A 17230-nucleotide genomic window follows, 5' to 3' on the forward strand; every position below is an offset into this window, starting at 1 on the left:
TGTTGAGCAAATATAAATAATGCTTTGGTTGATACAAGTTTTCAATTAATTTTGTGAACTTGCTATAGACTTGAATCAGCTAGCCGTTTAGTATTGGAAAAAAGTTTCAGTTTGACACAAATAAAAATTTACTCGATGTTTGTTGTGTTTACTTTCTTCTTTTATTGGCATATATTAAGCATAAAAATACGTACATATTTACATAAGTTAGTTACTAAAGTAAATACAGTGAAACCTCTCCTAACGGACACCTCTATTCGACGGACACCTCCCTTGGGCGGACATTTTTTCCTATACCAAGTTTTAAGTATAAATTTCGGAACAAATTACTCTCTCTTAAGCGGACACGAACTCCTCATAGGCGGACTACTAAATGGAAAAAGGGGACTTCCCACACAAAATGTGATTGTTATGCACACATTTAGTTTGGTTTGCGCAGTGGTTTAGGTTCGTTATTTGAATTGTCAGAAACCCTTGGAGACTGATAAAAACATGAAAGCTATTGATGGAAAAGGTACTGGCACTGAAAAAAGTTAAAAATAAAACTTACGTCAATCGACAATTTCCCTGTTTTTTATGTAATGAATCTATGATTTTATGTAGTTTATGGACTAAAATGTAATATTTATTTTTATTTTGTTATTACTTAATATGTACTTACGCGCATAAATGAAATGTGCACTTTTGAAAAAATACATGCACATTTTTGTTTGAACGATGTAATATCAATATCTTTTATTCAAATAAGAAATAGTGACTATTCAATTAATTAAAACATTAAAAAGTTCTAAAACCTCTCTTGGGCGGACAAAAAATGACTGACGGTGAGTGTCCGCCCAAGGGAGGTTTCACTGTAATACATATGTATATGGTAATAAGAATTTCCTAAAAAACAACGATGAAGCAGGAACAGTCGTGCGAAACCCCAGGTCAATATCTGCTGGAAGTATACTGCTTTGTTTTTTCCTTGGCTAAATAGACACTTTCAAATTATAATTCACATGAAGTTTATATCCTCTGAAAAACCCCGGTTGGCATCAAACTTTATATTTTTAAATAACTATGCGCGCACCGAAACAACTCGCGGTGATAGCAAAACTGAAACTGAGACAAACAAGTCTGGGCATGTTATAGCACACACTTTTCTTTCTCTGCCTAGCACATCGATCGACATGCCATAGCTTACTGAGTCCTCTGGGATCACATGCGTGTTTCTCCCATATAGGGTTGGCAGATTTTTTATGCGCGAATCAGTACATCAGACTTTTTCATGCTAAAAAAATCAGTACTTTTCAGTACATTTTTATTCAAAGCAAAATTATGAATGTAAGTAACAGATAATACTTTAAATCGCCAGAGAACTAGTTTTAAAGAATAATTTGGTATACGAATAAAATATAGTTCATCAAAAATAAAAGTGTTCTTCATTTTAGCATGAGTGTACACGTCATTGTCACAGAAGCCAATAAATTATTTTATACTAGCAGACCCGGCGAACTTTTTCCCGCCCAAAATTAATTAAAGGCACCCTATAAAAAATAGCCGCAGAGTTCTCTAAGAGTATGAGATTGATTTCATATATCTCCATATCATGTTCGAGTACTCTGCCATGAACACTTCCAGAGATATGCAGTATGAAAAATTCGCCACGCCCCTTGCACCTAGCACAAAAAATTTCATAAAGATCGGTCAAGCCATTTAGAAGGAGTTCGACCACTAACACCGCGACACGAGATTTTTATATATTAGATTTTTGACATTTTTGAATACTTAGCAATAATGAGATCATTCGAATCTTCAGTGTTTACATAGTCAAAGAATTCTATACATTTCATTTTAAAATTAATTTTAATTTGAAGCTCACTTTAAACTATTTTTATTAGAAGCCGATTTCACTCTTTGCGTCAGGAAATAACTATATACTTAAGATCCTCTCAGTTGCTTCGTTTGAGTGTGGTATTGAAAAATAAACTAAATTACATATTTTTTGAAAATGTGGAAAAGTACCACTATTTAAGAACTTCATCTATATTTCCTCATGGCTTAAATTAACTTTTGCAACTACGCAAAAACTTTGAAAGACTAAGAATTCGCTGAAAAGAGTATCTAACTTTAGGTGCAATCCCGTATTCCTCGGACTCGGACTAGTAAAACTGTCAAAAAATAAAAATTCGCTCAGAGCGAGAGAGTAACATCGAAAAGTACGGGATCGCTTTCTAGTAAAAAATGGTAACTTCTGTCAACTTCAACATAACCTCCAAATTTTGGTTGCAAATTTTTGCTTATTTTGTATGTAAACACACTCAGCTCACACATGCAAATAACCAAAAATACTTTCAAATTCATTAGAATTTACTTAAACAAGTACATAATTAAATACTTTTCATCATGAATTAGCAGAGTGCACTTTTTTCTTGTTTACAATTTGGTTGCCAAACACACTACAGCTGATCGTTTGACACATTTACCAGAATTTACCAGCAAAAAATTCTCGGACTAAAACTGGTAACTTCTGACAGAGAGAGAACCGTATTTACTCTCTTTTTTGTCCTCTCAATAGTCAGAGAACCGAGTACGGGATCGATTTCCAGTTTTATGTCTCATATGCAAAACTCTTTTACAATGTCAGTAAATTGTGAAAAAAGAATTGTAAGTTATAGGCAAAAGCCATTCGAATATTCAAATTTCTTGTTATTAAACTGAAAGTTATTTTCGAGATAATTAGCAACACTCGACAAAAAAAGTCAGCCTTCTTTTTTAATAACTTAAGGTAGTATAAAATATATCAAAGAAGTACATTTGACTGTACTGCAAAGTGCGAAGTACAACGGCTCAAAGAGAAGTACTGTACTTCCGAAAGCAGTACGGTTGGCCACATTAGTTATAACTCCTCCAGTTAAGTAGTAAGAAATTTAGTACTATTTTTATTCATCATAAACACTGTTGACTTTGTCTTTATTTATAATAAAGATAGAGGCCAAACCACATATTTGAATAATCAATTGTATGGAAGCTATTTGTTAAAGTGAGCCTGTTTCGATGATTTTCAGAATTAGGGCGTATCTATTCATGTATATAAAGATAGATGTTGGTTAAGGCATCTAAATGTTTCCTAGGTAGGTATGTTAGTTAGGGTTTATTTACTGAGATCGGAATATGCAATGTATTTTGGGCCTTTTTTAAAAATATTAAAAACTAACATATGTCTGGCTTGCTTCGCGACGCCTTATAAGAACTTTTGCGTTGACCAATACTAAAATAGTGTTGCTATACAAAAACGATTGTAATCATAGGCCAAGAATAATAGGGCTGAGATAACATTTGGGTTAAGTACTAATATCCTTCGATGTAATGAGCTTTTATTTCGACCTGTGAGATATCTGCAAATATTTCAAGGTTTGCCGAGAGTGTGTAATCTTCTCCTATAATCCTGCTGTTCCACAGGATGAAAGAGTTTTCCCATTCAAACGGGGCCATTGATATTTCTACCGCGTTCTCTCTAATTCAGCACACTTCTTCTTGATATACCCATAACCCGTTGATGTGCTTAGGATACCTGTGGATCTTAATCAATTTCGCACTTCTCTGTATGCTAACTAATACAGGGCGGCGCCGAATGAGCTATATGGTTTAAATCGTTTATAACTTTTTTATTTATGCGATTATTATAATATTTTCTTTTTAAATACAGTATATTATTTGGGATTTTTTTGCAATTAGCTTGGAAAAGTTATATCCTGTAAGTGATGTCCATTTTCTGCTTCGCACATACGTGCTCTTTTTAGCATATTTTCCATAACTTTTCGCAGAATTTCGGGTGTAATGGCCATGATTTCATTTCGAATGTTGGTTTGGAGTTGGTGAATGGTTCTTGGTTTGTTAAGTCACGCTCTTTCTTTCAAATATCCCCAAAGAAAACTGTTAAAAAGAATTCAAACTATATAGCTCATTCGACGCCACCCAGTATTATAACCAAAAACGTGATGTTTTTTTGACCCCTCTGCGCTGGACCGAAGACATTTGAATCCGGTATTTTTTGACTTTCAATGCGTCAGCCCATATTTCTGCCCCGTACAGGAGCACCGATTGGACCGCTGTCATCAGAAGCTTCCTGCGGCATGGCTTCGGGCCGCCCACGTTCGCCATCAGCCGGCTTAGAGCCGCCGTGCTCTGCGCAGCTTTTTCACATACTCCATGGATGTGTTCCCAGAATGTGAGTTTGCTGTCAAGCTTCACCCCTAGGTTTCAAATTTTCCTTATATATATATAAAATAGTACCCTGAAATGCCAGCTTAATAGGGTCGAGGCCCCCCCCCCCCCTAAATTTCATTCTGGCTACGCCGATGCATCCACTGACGTTGCGCATGACCTGGTTTAGCTTGAGCTGTGCTAGCTGGACATTTCTTGGTGTTATGATGGCGGCCACGTCGTCCGCGAAGGCGACAAAGAAGGCGCTCTCCGGCATTTCCGTGCGCAACAGACTGTCATACGTGGCGTTCCAGAGGTCCGGGCCAAGTACAGACCCCTGTGCCGCTCCGCCGGTTATACGTCTGTTTCTCTGACCTTATTATTATTATTATTATTATTATTATTATTGTTATTATTATTATTATTATTGGGTTTTAAAACATATTCTGACAAACATATTCTGAGCGTTCAGAATATATGAGTCTGAAAGGAGTCCGAGGTGGGTAAGAAATATGAGCTTCAAAAACAAAAAATGTGTGACTCTTACATGAATATTATAGGACCTATAAATGATCGAAGTTAGGAGCCAGCACTTTGTGGCTATATAAAAACAATAAAGATTCGAAATTTATATCTAAACTTGTTTATACAGAAATTGAAACTATTTAGAAAACAAAAAATATACAAAATTTAGCTGCAGCTTCTGCTATTAAATGTATGTTAGAATGTTTATATGAACTGAGGTATGTATTTAGCCGTATAGCCGAATATTAATAAAACACCTTGGCTTGTCTACTAATGACGAACTAGTTTATTTGCACGGTAGAATCTTACTGCTAACTCAAACTATTGCTAAACATTATTAAAGCTCTTTGCGATCGTATGATCTTAATAACGGTAATGGGTAAAAATACCAAGTAAATAAAAAGGCTTAAGTAAATAAGAGATTAGGCAAAATACATGGCTTGATTTAACTGTAATATGGATAAGCAAAACAAGATTAAGTAAATAAGAGATTAGGCAAAATACATGATGTGATTTAACTGTAACATGGATACGCAAAACGAGATTTAAGTAAATAAGAGAGCAGGTTGAATTTAGTGAATTGATTACTCTATCGATTGTGCTCGATTGTTGATTATGCTAATTTGTGGCTTTCAGCACAGTACTCCCCTTGTTTTTTTTTAAATGATTAAAAATAATCTTATTAAAAAAATTGAGTTGACTTTTAATGTTATGAATTATACTAAATTAAGACATTTTCATGTTTATGCGTTGTTCGGCAGGTATGACTGATTTTCTAATGCCGAAAATTTATTCATTGCACGCTTCATACACTGGCTTGAGCCTATCCACTGAGATTGCTGTTGGAGATCGTTTAAAATCAATAACGAAATACTTGTCATGTCGACTGATGACAGGATACGGTCCCTCATATGGTGGTGAGAACGACGGCCTTATAAGGTCGTTGCGGACTAAGACATGTGTGCACGTTTGAAGGTTTCTGTAAAGAAAGACAGATTTTTTTCCGTGGCGCGACATTTCAGCCGGTGCCAACGTATTAAAATGATTGTTTAAGATACTTAACAAATTCTGCGGCGTGATTCGTTTCTGTGATGGCGTAAGGAGTTCACCTGGTAGGCGTATGGGCTCGCCGTAGACCAGTTCAGCTGGTGTTGAAGCAATATCTTCTTTCCAGGCAGCTCGTAAACCTAAAAAAAACTGCTGGTAGTGCGTCATACCACGACTCATTGTGGCACAAGAGTGCTGCTTTTAGTTGTCGGTGAAAACGCTCCACGAGTCCATTCGCTTGCGGATGAAAAGCTGTCGTGCGTAAATGCTTTATGCCAAATAACTCAGCTAGAGTTCTGAATAATATTGATTCAAATTCTCCGCCTTGATCCGAGGTGATTCGTTTAGGTACGCCGTATCGTGCAACCCAGTGATGGATTAAGGCGCGAGCTACCACTTCGGTTGATCCATTTTCTAGCGGGATTGCTTCTGGGAAACGTGTGAACCGATCAACTATGGTGAGACAACGGTTGAAGCCTTTCGACACTGGCAGTGTTACGAGGTCGATGTGAATGTGCTCGAATCGCTCGGAAGGTGGTTGAAAATTTGCGATTGGAGATGATACGTGCCGTTGTACTTTATTGCGTTGACAACCGATACAAGTTCTTGCCCATTCGCGACAGTCTTTGTTAATAGACGGCCAAGCGTACCGCTTTACTAACAATTTCTGCGATGCTCGAACGCCAGGATGTGCGAGTGAATGCAGGGAATCAAAAACCTTTTTTCTAAGCAGCGCCGGAACATATGGGCGCACTGATCCTGTCGTGATGTCACAATAAACAGCAGGTCCGTTGTCGAGATGAATAATCTTTAGGTTTAGAGGTGTACTGTTGCGCAAATTTGTTGTAGTTCGCTATCAACTTTTTGAGCCTCAGCAAGCTCATGCGGCGTGATGGGTGAGGCGATGGCTTCGAGTCGTGATAAGGTATCAGCGACTATGTTGTCGCTTCCCGATATGTGGCGAATATCCGTTGTAAATTGACCAATGAAGTCAAGCCGGCGAAATTGCCATTGCGACGCGCGTTCTGTGCGGTGTCCTTCAAAATGTGGCGAAAGCGCTTGACCGCGTCGTAGATTGCGTGCAACTCGCGATCGTATTTCGAAAGCTTTCGAATTGAAGGAGGCAATTTTCGGCTGAAAAATTTTAAAGGGTGCCATTCATTTTTCACTCTTTGTTGGAGGACGGCTCCGATCCCATACTCAGAAGCATCTGTAAAAACAGCCCACTCTTACGATGAACTAACAGAGTGGCATCGGCGAGAGCTTGTTTGGCGGCCTCAAAGGCGTGTTGAAGATCTGGAGTCCAGTGGACAGGATTAGATCCTTTAACGTTAAGACCTTTAAGAACTTTCTTTAATGGAGATAAAACTCCTGCAGCGTTCTTTATGAACTTCCTGTAGAAGTTCACAGTACCGAGAAATCCTCGTAACGACTTGATGTTTTGGGTGGGCCCATCTTGACGATGACCTCGACTTTGTCCGGGAGTGCTTTTATTCCATCTTTATTGATGAGATGGCCTAGAAACCTTACTTCTGGTTGAGCGATTTGACATTTTGGCAAATTAATAACCAGTCCTTAGTCTCTAAGACGTTGAAATAGAGATTTCAGATGCTCGAGATGTTCGAGTTCATCTTTGGATGCGACCAGAAGGTCGTCAATGTATGGGAAAATAAAGTCTAAGTCTCTTGTTATTTCGTCGATAAATCTTTGGAAAGTCTGAGCGGCATTCTTGAGGCCGAAAGTCATGTACCTAAACTCAAATAGTCCAAAAGGCGTACTAATTGCTGTTTTTGGTACGTCTTCGGCAGCTACCAGAATTTGTTGAAATGCGCGAACTAAATCAAAAACGGAGAAAATTTTCTTGCCATGCAGATTTGCAGCAAAGTCTTCCACATAACGCAATGAGTAGTTATCCGGTATCGTTCGAGCATTTAAGGGACGATAATCACCACATGGCCTCTATTAGCCAGACTTCTTCTGCACAAGGTGCAGTGGCGAAGACCAGGCACTATCAGAGGGTTGACAGACTCCGAGACTTATCATTTTCTTAAACTCTGTTTGCTCGATCTTTAGTTTTTGAGAGCACAGACGGCGGTCTTTGCACTTCACCGGTGGACCGTCAGTCGTTTTGATGTGATGCATCGTCGCGTGTTTATTGGTCCTAGAAAAACTGATATCAGGTTTAGTGATATCTTCATACTCACGAAGCAGTCTAATGTAGACCGAATCGACGCCGATGGCCTTGATGGAATCGGCTGATTTAGTGTTCAGCAGCATAACTTTGCTTGTTAAGTTGGTAATGCCGTCGCGCAGGCATTTACGCTTCAAATCGACTAACAAGTCAAAATGACTAAGAAAGTCGGCACCGATGATTGGCTTAGTGACATCGGCGACGATAAATCCCCAAGTGAAGTCACGTCTAAGTCCGAGATCGGGTTGTAATGTGATATGTCCATACGTCTGGATAAGCGTTCCATTAGCTGCGTAGAGTTGGTAACCGATAGGGTTGCAAGACGCTTTATTTAATAGGTCACGCGGATAAACGGAGAGATCCGAGCCAGTGTCCACGAGATATTGTGTTCCAGTGATTCGGTCTTTAATGAACAGATAGCGTGAGGAAGTTGCAGAATCACTATCCGCCTCTAGTGATTCTGGTTGGCGTTTCTCTTAAACCTGCTCCCAGTGGTGCGTTTAAGTGCTTTGGTACCGAATTTAGAATGATACCAGCAGATACCAGTAGATTTATTAACGCGCTTACCTGAAGAGCTGCGATTCGTGGCACGATGGTGGTTGCGAGAAGTTGACCTTCCTCGGTGCTGGTTAAATTGATTAGAGAGTGTGTCAATTTGCTGGCTTAGCGCGTTAATTTTCTCCTCCATGGCTGAGTGCATCGATGACGGTTGTGTCTGCACGGCTGCTACACGCCCTTGTACGATTTCAAGCAACTTGTCGGCCATGTGTGATTGCTCCTCTAGTGAAGCGTTCGTCTGGACGGCGAGAAGAGCGCGCGTTTGCTCGGGCAACCCGGATAACCATTTTGTTTTAACCACTGCTTCGTCGACATTAGGCGCGAGTGCTTTCAGGTGCCTCAGGAATTGTGATGGTGTTCTGTCGCCTATCTGTTCACCATCAAGTAGTTGGCGAAGTTTAGCCTCCTCGGACTTCGTAAAACAGCTGGTCAAAACCTTTTTGAGCTCACAGTAGGAATTGTTTGAGGGAGGTTTGATAATAAGTGTTTCAACCTCAACGGCGTAGCGTGTGTCGATGAGTGACACGGCATAACTGAACCTATCGATTTCGGTGATGATGTTGTGGATCTTGAACTGTGGCTCTAGCTGTGCGAACCATAAATTGACACGTTCGGGGCAGAAACTGGGAGCCTTTAGCGACGGCGATTCGACCACTACAGGTCTGTTAGTAAAACTTTCATCACTGTTAACCATTGTATGATTTTTTCCCGAACAGGGTTATATCGATATTCGAAAAACTTAAGCGTTAAAAAAATATATGCTTTTGCTAATTACCACAAAAAAACGGCACTCAATGATATTATATTAGTGAGTTACGTAATTACGCCAATTTGATTTTCACATGTTAGTGTCCCTCAAATATCACTAGTGCAGCACAACGGCCTGGGTGCTCCGCAATGCACCAGCGGTGATAATTTAAGCACAAAGATTTTTACAACTCACTGTATAATTAATGCAATTTTAGACCGCGTTTTGTAAAAAAAAAAAAACTAATTCGTAAGCTATCAATGCGTTTAAAAAATATCACGTCGGGGTCACCAGTTTAGCGGTATAGCCGAATATTAATAAAACACCTTGGCTTGTCAGCTAATGACGAACTAGTTTATTTGCACGGTAGAATCTTACTGCTAACTTAAACTATTGCTAAACATTACTAAAGCTCATTGCGATCGTATGATCTTAATAACGGTAATGGGTAAAAATACCAAGTAAATAAAAAGGCTTAAGTAAATAAGAGATTAGGGAAAATACATGTCGTGATTTAACTGTAATATGGATAAGCAAAACAAGATTAAGTAAATAAGAGATTAGGCAAAATACATGATGTGATTTCACGGTGGAGAGAATACAGAGGTGGCGCCGATGACGATACCGCTACTCGGCTCTCAGTGATTTTGACAGAATCAGCTGTTTTGGTGACGTCATAGTAGAGAAGACAGCAGTAGTGATGTGCTGAGTCAATACTTTTAAGTACCCAATACTCTCGATACTCGGTACCGAAACATTTAGGTTTCGAATAAAAGCGCAGATAGGCCAAAAATATGGNAACAGCAGTAGTGATGTGCTGTGTCAATACTTTTAAGTACCCAATACTCTCGACACTCGGTACCGAAACATTTAGGTTTCGAATAAAAGCGCAGATAGGCCAAAAATATGGAACTGATTCAAATGAAAGATGTATGTATGTCGGTTCGATGCCATAATACAGAGAAACCCTTACTTGTTTGAAGCATTTTTGTTCATGCTGAATCGGACGATATCATTTTTGTAGGCCTGGGACAGATTCTGTAACCAGTTAACAACAATTTTCGAATCGGTATCGGTTTTGTCGACGTTTGATATCAAATATTTGTAAGTCAACAAGTGCGATATCGATCCGAAACTTGTCGCTAACTGNTAAAACTGATAAAATAATATTTTTCTGTGGCGATAAGTTCAAGTGTTTTAGCCGATATCATATAAATTAGTAATGAAAGTTTTTTCTAAACCTGAAATGCATATAATGGCGAGGGTTTAATGTAAATAATCGGTATCGGATACCGAAAAGGAAGTATAGGGTACCGAAATCTTTTTTTAAGTATTGGGTACCGAGTATTGGGGACAATTCAGCACATCACTAGTCGCCCTCATTCTCGCCGCTCTCAGTTGTCAACTCTACGATGACGTCACGCTAAAATTACTCTCACGAATTATGCTGCAATCGGCGCAATCTTGTATTCTATCATTCTTAATGTGATTTAACTGTAACATGGATACGCAAAACGAGATTTAAGTAAATAAGAGAGCAGGTTGAATTTAGTGAATTGATTACTCTATCGTTTGTGCTCGATTGTTCATTATGCTAATTTGTGGCTATCGCCACATGTATACATACATGTGTATAGTATTTGAAGTTCAATAAGGACAGCATAAAATAAGCGTCCGAATGAAGTTATTTATGAGGACTATAAGACACATTTAAGAGCCTCTAAAAAACTCTGGAACGATTCATATGAGACCAAAAATTGCTTTAAAAAGAGTTCAAAATGAGCCGTTTATGAAGCCAATAAGAGTCCAATACGACTCATTTGGAGGCTCATTTGATGTATGGATTGAAGCTCATATAAGTCGACCTTCGGAGGAAGGAAAACACACTAGTTTCGGGCTCTTAAATGAGCTCATTATGACCGTAAAGGCTTCGAAATGGAACTCCTTAAAGACTCACTAAGGACTCCAAATGTATATTTCATTGATATGTACATATCTCTCGCTCATAAGGATAGCACTTATTGAATCTTGTTTTTCGTTTTGCACATGCATTTTCCTTTTACTTTAAAATTTCAATACTTCACACAAATTAAAAAAACGTTTTTCTCGATAAGTCAATGCTGAAACCACACGCTTTATTTCCTTTTAAATAAATTTCTTCTAATTCCGCAAATTAGAAATTCGCTAGAAATGTAAATACATAATTAATTCCAAATGTCAGTTCTTGACTCAAGGGAATGCTTCGAACTATATCCGCTTAATTCACAGAACATGCTTTTCATGTGAGCGTTTTCAAAATATCTCTGTGTTCATATGGAAAAGTAGCTTATGTCGAAAGGCTGGCTTTAGTATAAATCGGCTTTCGCAGCATACGATTGCGAATGACTCAGTGGCGCTAAGCCGTTGAACAACTTTTGGCAAATAAACGTGGAAGAAATAGTTCCGATACTAGCAAGTCAATATTCTTATTAAGTCTCATCAAAAAATTCCTTGCCGTTTAAAAAATAAAGGGATTGCCGCATTATACTAAAGCCAGTCTTTCGACATAAGCTAGTTTTCCATACGAACACAGATCTAATAAATTTGTATGTTCAAAATCCAATGTGATACACGAAACACAAAGAAATTTAAATAAATCAGTTTCTACCTACCGATTATCTTTTGACCTACGGATTCGTAGAAACACACCACTCTTGTAAGACACAAAACTCCGCGAGAAACGTTTAACCTCGTATGTATCTATGTTCAAGACCGTTTTCAATATGTACTAACGACACTAATTACTATTTCAGTTGAAAAAAATATCAACAACGAAAAATAAACAGTGGCATATGTTGATGCCGTTGAAAAGCAAAATTGTATTCAAAAGAATTTGGTGCAAAGTAAGTGTGTTTCCAAAAATTTGTATATCTTTTTTGTCCACATTCCAGTTTTGATAAAATATAGCCTATGTTACGTCCGAGGTCACTGTCTAGATACTAGTAAAATCCCCATGAAAATCCATTCAGTAGTTCCGGAGATTAGTGAGCTCAAACATAAAAACAATCTACAGTTTTATTATAGTATAGATAGATTTAAACAGTTCCGCAGTAAGCATGTGCACTCCGCAGTGATAAGTACAGCAAAATATAATAACTGTTAAAATTACTATAAAGGTTTTCAGAGCAATATCGTGTTGTGGTTAAAATACAATTCTAATTTGTTCAATATTGTGGCAATTTATTTGTGCAATAAAGTTTTGCTGATTGACATCTTATAAAATCAAACGCATTTTTCACGTCGTTCCCGTACAATTATGCCTCCAAAGCGACAAGCAATTGGCCGATCTACACCTCAAGCACGGAAGAAAAGAGCATTACGAGCCTCAGAATCAGACGAGCAACGAGCATTAAGGCTAGAAAATCTTCGAGTACATGCCGCTGAGACCCGTTCGTCTGAATCATCTGAACAACAAGAAGTGAGGTTAGAAACTGATTGAATACGTACTACTCAGGCCCGTTCGTCTGAGACAACTGAACAGCGGGAAAGAAGGCTGCAAAATGTTCGAATAAGCACCGCTCGATCAAGACGAACACTGCACGCTGATTTAAATCTTGGGGCATTCCATTATGACAGTAATAATAATTACAGTCTTGATCCAAGTGTCAACATTGGAAAAATGGATAAGATTTGCATGTATTATAGCGCGCTCAAATTTAAGAACGAATGCCAGGAATGTGCTGCGCCAGTGGAAAAGTTAAGCTGCCGGAATTACCTCCACCACCCGAACCACTATCAACGTTGCTATCAGGTGTTACACGTGAGTCAAAGCATTTCTTGGAAAACATCCGCAAATACAATTCATGTTTTCAAATGACATCGTTCGGTGCAACGAACATCGTGCGCGAAAATTACATGCCAACATTCAGAGTCCAAGGGCAAATTTATCATCGTGTCGGATCGCTTCTACCATTGCCGGACGGAGATCACAAATTTCTTCAAATTTATTTCATGGCCAACAGTGATGAACAAATTGAACAACGATGCCATTACAATGAGGGCACTAGACGAGAAATCGTGGCTGCGTTACAAGCCCTTTTCGATCAACACAATGAATTAGTTCAGTTGTTTAAAACCGTCATTCAACGAATGCCAGCCGATGACTACGCAGTTGTAATTCGAGCAGACAAAAGACCCGTTGCCCAACACGAAAGACAGTTCAATGCACCAACAATCAATGAAGTGGCGATCGTGATAGTTGGCGAAGAATTCAAATCGCGCGACATAATTCTTCATCGTAGAAATGGTAATGTTCAGCGAGTATCCGAAACGCATCGCTCATACGACGGATTGCAGTATCCGATTCTGTTTTGGCGAGGAGAAGATGGATATCATTTCAACATCAAAATGAAAAATGCACAACAGACGAGGAAAAGAATAAGAAAGTCAGTGCCATGAATTATTATTCATATCGATTGATGATTCGTCAAGACGCTGAGAACGACATTCTGAAATGTCGACAATTGTTCCATCAATACATAGTCGACATGTACGCGAAGATTGAAACCGAACGACTCCTATATATTCGATTGAATCAAACCGAGTTGCGTTCTGAATAGTACATCCATTTACGAAAAGCAATCGTTAATGATGGTAACGTGAATCCAAACGAATTGGGAAGAATGGTCATATTACCGTCTACATTCACGGGCAGTCCACGGCACATGCATGAATACGCACAAGATGCGATGACATACGTTCGCGCATATGGCCGTGCAGATTTGTTCATCACATTCACATGCAATCCAACATGGGATGAAATTAAAAAACTTCTGTTAGCTGGGCAATCATCTTCGGACCGCCATGATATTACCGCACGCGTATTTAAACAAAAATTGAAAGCTTTGATGGATTTTATTAACAAGCATCACGTTTTTGGAGAGACACGATGCTGGATGTATTCCATTGAATGACAGAAAAGAGGATTGCCACATGCACATATTTTGGTTTGGTTAATCAACAAAATTACGCCAGATCAAATTGACCAAATCATCTCAGCAGAAATACCAGATAAGGACATTGATCTAGACTTATTCGACGTCGTTACCAAAAATATGATCCATGGTCCATGTGGCGCATTCAATAAGAATTCTCCATGCATGTCTGATGGGACATGCACGAAACGATACCCAAGAAACTTGATTTCTTATACCATCACTGGCAATGACGGATACCCACTGTATCGTCGACGATCAGTTGAGGATGGCGGCAAATCCATCGTTCTGAAAGTACGAAACGTTGATGTTGAAGTCGATAATCGTTGGGTTGTGCCATATTCAACGTTGCTCTCAAAGACCTTCAAAGCACACATGTTGAGTATAGCAATTCAGTGAAGTCGATCAAATACATTTGCAAATATGTCAACAAAGGAAGCGACATGGCAGTCTTCGGAGTAGGGAATGTGGCCGCACAGCTCGATGAAATCAACCAATACCAGCTTGGACGCTACATTAGCAGCAATGAAGCAGTATGGCGCATCTTATCATTTTCAATCCATGAACGACATCCAACAGTAGTACACTTGGCGGTGCATCTCGAGAATGGACAGCGCGTGTACTTCACAGCAGATAATGTACGTGCAAGAGCATTGGTTCCACCGGCAACAACTTTAACTGCATTTTACTCACTGTGCCAGGATGATATTTTTGCAAAGACTCTACTTTATTCTGAGGTACCGAATGCATCGGCTAAAAAGTTTCAACGTCGCAAACAAGGTAAAGCAGTTGAAGGACATCCCAATTTGTATTCCTGTGACGCATTGGGTCGAATGTACACTGTTCACCCGTTCTATCTGCGATTGCTGTTAATCAATGTACGTGGCCGACATCCTTCCAAGATTTAAGAGCGGTCAACGGTCAGCTGTGCGCCACTTATCGCCAAGCTTGCCAGGACCTAAATCTTCTTAAGAATGATGCACATTGGGACACTGCGCTCGCAGATGCATCGAATACTGCGCGACCACAGCAAATGCGCACGTTATTTGCCGTAATACTGACAACCTGCTTCCCATCTAATCCAAAAGAACTTTGGGAAAAATACAAGGACTACATGAGTGAAGATATTCTACATCGTTTGCGCGCTGCGAATCCAAATCTGGACATTCAATTCACACCAAACGTGTATAATGAGGCATTGATTTTGATTGAAGACATATGTTTGGCAATCGCTAACAAAGCACTGGTGCTACTGGGAATGCCCGCTCCGAACCGACCAGCGAACGACATTTTCGATCGTGATTTGCAACGAGAAACACACTTTGATTCTGACGAACGGGAAACATTTGTTCAGACAAATCTTCCGCAGTTGGTTCCAGAACAAAGCATTGCGTATGACAGAATTATGCGTGCAATCACAGAACAAAGCGGTGGACTGTTTTTCATAGATGCGCCTGGTGGTACAGGCAAGACTTTTCTTCTTTCACTCATTTTGGCGGCCATACGATCACAAAATAATATTGCACTGGCCATTACATCATCTGGAATTGCGGCAACTCTTTTGGATGGTGGTCGAACAGCGCATTGAGCATTGAAACTTCCGTTGAATTTACAAAACACTGAGGCACCAACATGCAACATCAGTAAAAACTCCGGAATGGGCAAAGTACTCCAAGCGTGTCAAATTATCATATGGGATGAATGTACAATGTCTCACAAGAAAGCATTGGAAGCGCTTGAGCGTATACTGCGAGATTTGAGGGGAAACACACGGATCTTCGGTGGTGCACTCATTTTATTGTCTGGTGATTTTCGACAAACACTGCCGGTTATACCACGTTCAACACCCGCTGATGAACTTTATGCATGTCTCAAATCATCAGTTTTATGGCGTCATATACAGAAATTGACTCTGAAAACCAACATGCGTGTACAACTACAACGGGATACATCGGCTGGTAATTTTGCAAAAGAATTAATGGGTATTGGAAATGGGCGAATACAAATTGATGATTCTACACAATGTATCACCTTGCCAGCAAACTTCTGTAGGATGACAGAAAGCATAGCCGAATTGGTGCAAAAGGTATTCCCAAAGATTGCACAGAACTACAAAAATCATCAGTGGCTCAGTACGCGTGCTATATTAGCGGCCAAAAACAAAACATCGATGTCAATACCATCAACTTCACTATTCAGAATGGAATACCCGGCGAAACGACAACATATAAGTCCATCGATACTGTGGTGAATCAAGACGAAGTTGTCAACTATCCAACTGAATTCTTGAATTCGCTTGATTTGCCAGGCATGCCACCACACGTTCTAACATTGAAAATGGCGTACCCATCATTCTTCTTCGAAACATAAATCCACCACGACTTTGCAACGGAACCAGACTCTCAGTCAAGAAAATGATGAACAATGTTATCGAAGCAACAATTTTGACTGGAAAATTCAAAGGTGAAGACGTACTGTTGCCACGCATCCCAATGATCCCGACAGATATGCCATTCGAATTCAAATGTTTGCAGTTCCCGGTGCGACTCGCTTTCGCAATGACTATCAACAAAGCACACGGACAATCGTTGCAAGTGTGTGGATTAAATTTTGAGAATCCATGCTTCTCACATGGGCAGATCTATGTGGCCTGCTCACGCGTCGGAAAAGCTTCCGATTTATTCGTTTACGCACCAGATGTAAAAACAAGAAATATTGTGTATCCCACAGCACTTCAATAAATATAGTATTGAAACGAAACGCTGCAATGTCACAATTTTTTCAAAATGAACAAAATCAATAAAAGGACTCAAAATGAATTGAATATTTGTGTAATGTCTTTCCTTCATATTTATTTTAGTTGGTGGCGTAGCCGCGCGCACAGAGTACAGCTAGTCATATATAAAACATATATGGTGTGCTCGCAAATTAAAAAAATTTAACTTTTTTTTTTAAGTGTACCTGTTTTTTAGATTTGTTCATACACTCTAAAAAGTGCAT

General features: G+C 39.2%; 1 protein-coding gene across 1 annotated transcript; it reads left to right on the forward strand.

The window, feature by feature from the left end:
* Window positions 1-16644: 16644 nt before the first annotated feature.
* Window positions 16645-16971, forward strand: LOC108363093 (uncharacterized). Its single transcript, XM_017616352.1, has one exon. It carries the CDS (start codon window positions 16645-16647, stop codon window positions 16969-16971), a length of 327 nt encoding a protein of 108 aa, XP_017471841.1.
* The last annotated feature ends 259 nt before the right edge of the window (window positions 16972-17230 follow it).

The sequence above is a fragment of the Rhagoletis zephyria genome, unplaced genomic scaffold, assembly GCF_001687245.7.
Source record: "Rhagoletis zephyria isolate East Lansing unplaced genomic scaffold, Rhagoletis_zephyria_1.1 Rzeph_scaffold_01186, whole genome shotgun sequence".
Taxonomy (NCBI): Eukaryota; Metazoa; Arthropoda; class Insecta; order Diptera; family Tephritidae; genus Rhagoletis; species Rhagoletis zephyria.

Coding starts and splice junctions, on each gene's coding strand:
- LOC108363093 (XM_017616352.1), top strand. CDS start 16,645: ATGATGAACAATGTTATCGAAGCAACAATTTTGACTGGAAAATTCAAA.